The 10,228-nt window shown below is 38.1% G+C and overlaps 1 protein-coding gene across 1 annotated transcript; it reads left to right on the forward strand.

Annotated features, from left to right (window-relative positions):
- Positions 1 to 482: 482 nt before the first annotated feature.
- On the forward strand, positions 483 to 8,992 carry LOC125236734 (hyphally regulated cell wall protein 3-like). Its single transcript, XM_048143654.1, has 7 exons — positions 483 to 623; positions 2,210 to 2,458; positions 3,334 to 3,834; positions 4,957 to 5,022; positions 5,315 to 5,458; positions 7,293 to 7,352; positions 8,200 to 8,992. The coding sequence occupies exons 1-7, from the start codon at positions 483 to 485 to the stop codon at positions 8,338 to 8,340; spliced, it is 1,302 nt and encodes a 433-aa protein (XP_047999611.1). The 3' UTR covers positions 8,341 to 8,992.
- The last annotated feature ends 1,236 nt before the right edge of the window (positions 8,993 to 10,228 follow it).

Genomic DNA, 10,228 nt, shown 5'->3' on the forward strand with positions numbered 1-10,228 from the left:
AGAGGTCTAGCTTGTGTGTTCGCGCTCAGTCTCCTGGGGAACGCGTTCTGTGTTCCTGTCGATGTTCCTAGACAAAGGAGAGGATATAATGACAATGAGCTGGACTCTGATGACTCGCGGAGTGATCTGATGGTGAGTCTATATTACATTCTACCATGAATAATAAAGCAAAGCTTGTGTGTTCGCGCTCAGTCTCCTGGGGAACGCGTTTTGTGTTCCTGTTGATGTTCCTAGACAAAGGAGAGGATATAATGACAATGAGCTGGACTCTGATGACTCGCGGAGTGATCTGATGGTGAGTCTATATTACATTCTACCATGAATAATAAAGCAAAGCTTGTGTGTTCGCGCTCAGTCTTCCTGGGGAACGCGTTCTGTGTTCATGTCGATGTTCCTAGACAAAGGAGAGGATATAATGACAATGAGCTGGACTCTGATGACTCGCGGAGTGATCTGATGGTGAGTCTATATTACATTCTACCATGAATAATAAAGCAAAGCTTGTGTGTTCGCGCTCAGTCTTCCTGGGGAACGCGTTCTGTGTTCATGTCGATGTTCCTAGACAAAGGAGAGGATATAATGACAATGAGCTGGACTCTGATGACTCGCGGAGTGATCTGATGGTGAGTCTATTTTACATTCTACCATGAATAATAAAGCAAAGCTTGTTTGTTCACGCTCAGTCTTATGGCGAACGCGTTTTGTGTTCCTGCGGACGTGCCAACTGCCAAGATATAGGAGAGGACATAATGACAATGAGCTGGATTCTGATGAGACGTCACGCAGTAACTTGATGGTGAGTAGATTGTAGAATACGTAGAGTAAGTAACTGGGGAACGGCTTTTGTGTGGTTCCCATGAACTGGCACATATACGGGGATATAATGACAATGAGCTGAGAGAGTGACTTGAGAACTATATCCTGGAAAACGCTTTTTATATTTCTGTAGACGTGCCAATGCCAAGACCCAGAAAGTTGTGCGGTTACAATGAGCTGAATCGCGGTGAAACATGGCTGAGTGATTTGATGATAGACAATTAAGAAAGTATAGGGAATATAAGAACATGTTGCACGCTGATCTTCAAAGATGCTGTAGCGCCTGTAGTCAATGAGGACGATGACAGTATTTACAGTATTTAGGTACTTAGGTTCCCATATAAAAACATTTTGCAATGCAATGCCGAAACATTTTTACTGACGGACGTGCGCAGATCTTGGGTATGATACCCTGATAAGTTGATAACACTGAGAACACATAACACAATTATGAGTCGTGATCTCACGATGCGTCGTGAGATCAAGTTTGGTTTAAGGGTAAGTAGGTTAACTTTAGTTGAATTTCGGTTGTGAAACTAGTGGCCCTATTCGAACTTTAAGCTATGGCAAATATTTGCTCTAGATACGATATGGATTGGATATATGAGATGTCAGTGACGTTTTTGTTTAAAGAAACGTTTATTTTTGATACTGATATATTCCATCCATATCATATCTTTGTAAAGTTTGAGATGTAATTATCTTATTTTTATTTATCGAGCAAATAATATCTATTTACGAATCCAAGTGATACTACAAATGTTGTATATATATATTTGCTTACATACCATGAATAGTGCCTTTTTAATTACCCAGTAGGTTACAAAAGATGTTAAACTTGGCGCACAACATCCGTGTTCTTACTAATCATTCCGAGTTACAATTTGTAATTAATTGTAATGTGACAGGTGTCACTTTACTAATTACCTATTAGAATATAATTACAAGTTGTTTATAATAGTTAATCGCATTGTTGCATCCTTCTTTTAAATACAATGTGATTTTTTTATTTGCAAAGGTTAACAATTGTAATAAACGCCCCCAGTAAGTGAAGGCTATGTATTCTTGTTCAACAGTGCTAGAGATATTATTCATATTGTAAGTTATTTTCACTTGACGTGATTTCCTTTACGTCTTTATTTTCCGTTCCGTTATGGATCTCACTAGCTTGGAAGGATTCCCATAGCCTAAGCCCCCTGTAGGCCTAGCATATGATCGCCGCGAGAGTATGTCGCCGCGAGATAGACTACCCGTCCATAAGTCATTAATACAGTTAGAAGAAGACGTGTGATCTATCTCGCGGCAATCATGTGCTAGGCCTACAGGAACAATGCACCTACGTTACTGATCATACTTTACCTAAAATACCTAAATCCAACCATTTTCTTTCCAGAGCACAGACACCTCAGTAGACGAAGCTTCAGTCGCGCCCATAGACCCAGCTGTAACCCTTCCGCCCGTCACCAACACCTACGAAGACAAGCGCAAGGAGTTCCAATCACCTCCTCTGGACTCCTTCGATGATGATGATGATGACTTCCCGGAGATGCAGACGTCGTCCACGGGCGGCGGTGGCGGGAGCAATATTATCAGTTTGTTGAATCTGGTGAATGGGCTGTTCCCGTCATCTGGAGGCGCCAACGTGAGTACTGTCTTAACTGAACATTGATTGGTAGACCGGTTTTAAGTAAGGTTTACGTAAAAAGAATACAATGCATTGAGTATTTTTTGTTGTTATTTTTACTTGCACCTACTTATAGCGTTATGTGCAATTACGACAAAAGTGGCGAGTGGATGGTGACGAATTGTGGCGTAGGCGAGAGGCTGGCAACCTGTCACTGCAATGTCACAGTTTCGTTTTCTTTCAACCCCTTATTTGCCAAGAGTGGCACTGAAGCTTTAGTAGTTTCATGTGTTCTGCCTACCCCTTTATTATGTGATACAGGCGTGATTGTATGTATGTATGTATGTACGTACGACAAAAGTTTATTTTCAAAGTTTATTCAAGTTTATTCACCATTCTTGTCTACTGTTCCGTGCCTCAAAATATGCAAAAATCATTGCCAAAATTTATATATTCATTACCTATTTTATGCACGTTTTGTGCTGCACCATCACTGTTGCACTTGAATGTTATTATGTAAACTGTTGATACACTTCCTGCTAACATGACATTGGTCACATTGGTTTCGCTTGGTTGCACTAGGATGTCTCGGTCATGTCGAACGTTCAATTGCAACATAAGTTGCAATTGAACGTATAATCAGTATAATCCGCCGAATATAATAGAGTCCATTATAGCTATCACACGATCAACATTTTTTAGTGTTCAAAACCTAAAATATTTATTTCAGTGACATGCCTAAAATATTTATCTACACGTTTATTATATTTTGCACTTATTCAAACTTGAACAAAAGGTAAGTCTTTTTTGCACTTTGCTTTTCACAATATTATGTTTGCTATTTATAATGAAACATGCAAAAGGTTTCTTTTACATACTTATTTCATGAACAGTTTCAGAGAATACTTCGCAGTATGCTTCGAGAATACATAAGACGTTATCCACAACCTCTGCTCCTACCTCAAAACATATTATTACGTAGACAAGGAATCTTTGATAATGAAATTGACATTGACGAAACTTTCGACCTGAGACCACCTCCTTTCCAAAGGCAAGAAAGCGATGAGAATGGTTCGAATAGTGATAGTAATGTATCAGATACGAAAGAATCAGATGAAGGTAAAAAAAGTAAGGAAAAATCTGACGAACATAATTCTAACGAAAGTAATGAATCTGACGAAAATGATGCTGGAGAAAGTTTAGAAGATGATGGTGATGACAATGACAATAACGATAATAATGCGTCTCAGCAAGGCGAGGATTCTAAGCCGGCGTCGGATGGAAATGGAGATGATAACAATAGCGATAACGATTCAGATTATGATGACGATGAGCCGCCTGAAGGAGATGGGCAAGGCGGTGGGATATTGGGAATTTTGGCTGGGTTGAGTGGTGTAAGTAAAATTTTCTTTATTCTCACCTATGGGAAATAATGCAACGCTTTCTGATCGAGTAATTCTTCTTTAAAAGTTATTTGTTTTACAAGGGGACAAAGTTGTTGTTTAACCGCACGTGCCAATATTGATACCCGAGCAAGCGAAAGATTCCAATATTGAACCGCGAGCGTAGCGAGTGGTTCAAAAAATGGAATCTTGAGCGTTGCGAGGGTTTCAAGGCACGAAGTTAAACAAACTTTGCCACCGAGTGAAACACAAAATTTTTCACCACACCAACACGAACAAAATACTAACTATAAAACATCAAATAAAATCAAATCCATCAATTTATTCATTATATTTATGATTCAAAATCATCATTTGTAGGTATGTAAATTCTACCAGCCTGCTTAAGACATCAAGTTAAAATTTGTATGAAATTACTTTGCACTCTTGTGGTTGAAAAGTTTTTTTCATCACAGTCACCACACCAACTGTTAAAGGCTTACTTTGCTATTTGAAAACAGATAGCAAAATTGCATTTTATCCACAAGAGTGCAAAGTAATTTCATACAAATTTTAACTTGATGTCTAAAGCTGGGTGTTAGAATTTACGTATAAATAATGATTTTGAATCATAAACGTTAAATAAATTAAAGTATTTTATTTATTTTGATGTTTTATAGTTCATATTTTCATAGTGTTGGTGTGGTGAACTATTGTTAGAAATGTAGATATATTACGCTGGATTAGCATGGATTTCGTTAATTGAGGAGTTTTTAAATATATTTGATATAGAAATGTATTTATTTAAACTTTATTGCAAAAATTAACAATAAAACGTACAAATGGCGGACTTAACGCCTTACATGCGCGGATCCAGGGGGGGGGGGTCATGGGGGTCATGACCCCCCTGGAGCCTAGGTTGGCCATACAAATAGACCACGTGACCCCCCCTGGGGCCTGAGCCTTTGCCACGTGACCCCCCCCCCCCTAAGCACGAAGCTGGATCCGCGCTTGACGCCTTAAGGCATTCTCTACCAGTCAACTATTGGGCAAAACAGAGATGGGTTTGGTGCAATTACTTATAGAATGGATATGCGAAAGAATTTTTATTTGATTTGTCTGTTTATTTTTCAGGATAACGGCGAGTCAGATCTTGGTTCTTTGCTAGCAACAATCAGTGGTATTGTGGTGAATCTCAGCGTAAGTTATAATTTTATTGTGACGCTTAACTTCAAAATTGGGTAAATCCATGATAAAAGGTTGATTATCTTTCAGATCATATTATATATTTTTTTATATATTCAACCTTAAAGCAGAATGGATTATACCCAAGTTTGAAGTTAAGCGACACAATTTAAATACAATGTATCAATTTGCTAATATCTACTTATGATACCTACTCGTAATTGACAAATTTCGTTATTTATGGTTGTATATCAGTTTAAAGTCTGAGCTTCTTAGTTCAATTATTGGTAGTATTGTATGGTTTCAGGGAGATGGTATTGATGTGAACAGTCTCATAGCGTCCGGCATAGGACTATTCGTTGGTCTGTTATCAGAAGGCGAAGAGAACCCAGGCACAGTAATAGCGCAGTATCTTTTGACGTCATTGGACACTATCACTGGAGGTGGCGCAGTATGTATCTAATGTTATATCTCATTCATATTATATTGCTTTTAAAATATCCCCATAATGGGCTCTATCACAGAACTAAATCAAGATAGAAGGAAAATGCTCGGCGATTAACAGCGAAACCGAGCGTGTAACGTTTTGTGTCGAGCCTATGACGTCACGAGTGTACTTTAGTGATGGGAACGTTGTCGCCGCGTAACCTATTCGATCGATTGTGGAGGTTGCTTGCGGGATGCCCGCCGAAGTTAAAAATATCGGATGTTCATCTTCGTTGTGAAATGAAGTAAGTATATACCTGTATTCGTGTGATGACAAACAATTCACTAGTAGGTATATAATTTGCCTAAGGCCAGGAACAAAGATTTTAGTAGGTAGATATTAATACTAGTTAATATTTCGTAATATTTTTAAGAAAATCGACCATGTACTCACTTCATTATCCTCATGTTATTTGTTACAACTTTTAGTAATATGTATATAAATATAATTAACCATTAACACATTTTTAGAGTTATTTTTATTCATAATAAATATAGAGCGTATTATGTTTGTATTTGTTTTTCTGCCGACCACAAATTCAACGTTAATACCGTAACTGTAACCTATTTTAAAGTTAAATTTACTTTTCACTCGTACTTTATAAATGTATAGTTTCATAACAATATAAAAACATAATTATAATTTCCACTGCTTCGCAAAATCCATTTAAATCGAATAAGGAAATCGCAGCATACATGACGATATAGTTCCGTGGTGCACCACTATTCTTAAGTTCGACGTGAGTTCGACGGACAAAATAACAAATCTACCTTCACTTTGTCTCGACAGTTTGAATAGCCTATTTTTATATCGCTTGTTTTAAACGCACGCCAAGTCGGACTCGTCAAATTAAAGCCGCAATGGAAAACTAGTTTGACGGCCGTACGTCAGCTAATGTTTTGATGATAAAAATAGGAAAATCGTGTTTTTTATTTAATAAAAAATATTTTAGGACAAATGGTACTTACCGATGATAGGAAACACTTTGTTTAACACTCTTGCTTTTATTGGTGGTGTTTGAACAGTTAATTATCGAATACCGACCCATTTTGTATTTTTCACTGTATGTCACTCGCGGGCAGCGGTCGGGAGCCGGGAGCAGACTGACTTGCGCGGCGAACAATGTCGATCGCTATTTAACTTTTCCGCACGCGAAGTAGATACACTTTTTCCTTCTATCTTGATTTAGTTCTGTGGGCTCTATAAACTTTGCAAGAAATGGGCCGTTCAAGGACTATGACAGCAGTTCTCAAAAAGTTTGTACATAGCCACGTCAGCGAATTGATCCTATTTTGTTACCAACATTTAGTGATATAAGTTGACTTTCATAAGATATATACAGGATAATTGTTATAATTAAGAAAATATAGAGAAACCTTAATGACCAAATAAAAGTTACTAAAATCTCAATTCATGAAATAACTCTTGGTAACAAAAAAGGAATAATAAAAACAAATTTAACTTTTTCCTTAATTTTTGTACAAACTTTTCGAGAACTGCTGATGAAATCTATAAGGGGCCCACATATGTACCAGTTCCTTGGACAAAATGAGTCGGCCTCGGCCTCCCTCGGATTCTCCATCGTCGGATTCGACACTCACTTTTGCTTTTTAAATTTCATTTAAGCTTTGCCACACACCAGAGTCACAACCTCGCTATCGCGCCAATACGAAAGAGCGATAGAGAGAGCTAGCTACGATAACGATATTATCGTGATTGTGAAGTTGTTCGATTATGTACACTGTTGCCTATTAGCTTTAATATTTCTATGATCTCTATATCAATTCATTTGTTACAGAAAAAGAACGGAGCATTCTTTGGAAAGTTCTTATCTAAACTAATCAGCGGAACCAGTGCGGTAAGTCAATTAGGAATACCCTAATTAATCAGTTTTGCAACATTTTATAAGAGGGATATTACCAAAGAGAGTGCGAATATTACTTGCTACCTGACTATATTTCTGAGAAAAACTAATTTAACATCTAACGTAATGTACTTGTACAACGAGCTCCTACATTACACAGACACATTATAAATTAATCCACGTAAAAGCCTGAGCTTTAAGGGATTCAGATTCAGATTCAGAAATTTATTTGCTGAAACATGGTATTTACAATAAGGTCTTAATACTAGGTATAACAGTTCTACATGTTTGGTCATAGAGACATGCAAATATGGGAGGCGGAAGCCTAATTGTAGAATGGAATGTCGTCAAAAACTGAATTCCTCAAGTAATTGTTAGGCACTATGTCGAGGATCAACTTGTAACACTATTAAGGGGCACTTGCACCAACGAATATATATTACTAGCTTTTGCCTGCGGCTTCGCTCGCGTTAGAAAGACAAAATGTAGCCTATATCATCCTCCATCCCTTCAACTATCTTCACTTAAAAAATCACGTCAATTCGTCGCTCCGTTTTGCCGTGAAAGACGGACAAACAAACAGACACACACTCTTTCCCATTTATAATATTAGTATGGATATATGGAATTTGACAGTTGTCACTGTTGAGAGCCTACTAACCCTGAGTTAAGTTGTTGGCGCAAGTGGGCCTAAGAAGGATTTCAATCTTTCTTAGCGATGCTAAAAGAACGGAAAAGTGTTATACGCTTGAACAAATGCTTGAGTGACATGGTAATATTATAAGTAATACTACCTACTTTCTTATTTTGACCTCTGTATTAAAACTATGAGCTGTTTCAGGGTGAGGCCCCAGAGGGCGCTTCAGACGAGAGCGGAGAGCAGCAAGGCCCCAAGGACTCCGCAGGGTTCTTGGCCAGTCTACTAATGGGGCTATCGGGTGACATGTCCAAGACTAGCTCAGCTGGGAGCTCCAAATGGTGATCGATAGGATCTGGAACCGTTGGGACCACACAACCACAATGGTCCATGAATCTGACCTGGTTGTTGGTCTAGTGGACTTTCTTTCTGCCTATTAGGTGTGTTTATAATTGTTAGCTGCGAGCGAGGCCCCAGAGGGAGCTTCAGACGAGAGCGGAGAGCAACAGGGCCCAAAGGATTCCGCCGGGTTCTTGACCAGCCTGCTCATGAGGCTCTCGGGAGACATGTCCAAAACCAGCTCGGCTGGGAGCTCCAAATGGTGATCATTTAGAATCTGCGGGACCATTGGGATCACCCAACGCAAATGGGCCATGGATCTGATAATCAATGGGTTGCTGGAGTGGTGGACTATCTTTCTGAATTTGGTGTGTTGAATTGTATTCAATTTTAAATAATTAATTCATCATCTTCTTTGAGTTTTCCTTGCTTATTGCCAAGTCTTATGGGATCTGCTTGATAAATTGGGCCCTGTTGGTATTCCACGTAAAAAAATCCTATATCAATATCAAAAGAATGAAAGCAACAGTGGATGGTACAGAAATTATAAAGACTGGAATTATTTATTACACTTAAATATAACAACCGTATTAAATGTGATAATTAATATTAAGGACAATAATGTACATAAATGATAATTAAAATATTAAATACTTAATTGAGTACTGTTTCTTTTTAACAATAAAAAAATCCCTAGAATCCGCAGCAATAGCTGATGGTTAATAAACATTTGATTACATTTCTTCAAGGGCACGGCACGTTACGATAAGTCGGAGAATACCACCACAAGACACTGAGTCGCTACGCGCGTTCCTAACCGATTCTATAGAATTATATATGCACTTCTCTTCTAAAGGAGTCTACACATTTAGCTTCTCGAAAAAAATCAAGCTAAGTAACAAAAGAATAAAGAAAAACCGGCCAAGAGCGTGTCGGGCCACGCTCAGTGTAGGGTTCCGTAGTTTTCCGTATTTTTCTCAAAAACTACTGAACTTATCAAGTTCAAAACAATTTTCCTAGAAAGTCTTTATAAAGTTCTACTTTTGTGATTTTTTTTTATATTTTTTAAACATATGGTTCAAAAGTTAGAGGGGGGGGGACGCACTTTTTTTTCCTTTAGGAGCAATTATTTCCGAAAATATTAATATTATCAAAAAACAATCTTAGTAAACCCTTATTCATTTTTAAATACCTATCCAACAATATATCACACGTTGGGGTTGGAATGAAAAAAAATATCAGCCCCCACTTTACATGTAGGGGGGGTACCCTAATAAAACATTTTTTTCCATTTTTATTTTTGCACTTTGTTGGCGTGATTGATATACATATTGGTACCAAATTTGAGCTTTCTAGTGCTAACGGTTACTGAGATTATCCGCGGACGGACGGACGGACGGACGGACGGACGGACGGACAGACAGACATGGCGAAACTATAAGGGTTCCTAGTTGACTACGGAACCCTAAAAAAAGAATAAAGAATTCGGAGTAAGTACCTACTGGGTTTAGCAACTTTCTTAATTTGCTATTCTGAGGGCCAAGTCAAGAATACAATCGTGCAAGAGAAACGATACGTTGTATGTCTCTCGTTTAGATATATAACGAGAGGTCTCTCTAGACTTTAACACATTCACTGACAAGTACCCCACAGCCTTTTCAAGTTTCGAACATCGAAAGATCTACAAAGAACATACCGAAAGAGCTCTTTAACACTCCATGTGTTATGAAAAACTGATGTTTGATACAAGATTTAATCATTATCATCCTCCTTGCGTTATCCCGGCATTTGCCATGGCTTATGGGAGCCCGGGGTCCCTTTTGACAAGTGATACAACATTTAGTAATCTGCGAAAAAAAACCCGAGATACGATATGGATCGGATAAATCAGAAG

Source organism: Leguminivora glycinivorella, chromosome 19 (assembly GCF_023078275.1).
Source record: "Leguminivora glycinivorella isolate SPB_JAAS2020 chromosome 19, LegGlyc_1.1, whole genome shotgun sequence".
Lineage (NCBI taxonomy): Eukaryota > Metazoa > Arthropoda > Insecta > Lepidoptera > Tortricidae > Leguminivora > Leguminivora glycinivorella.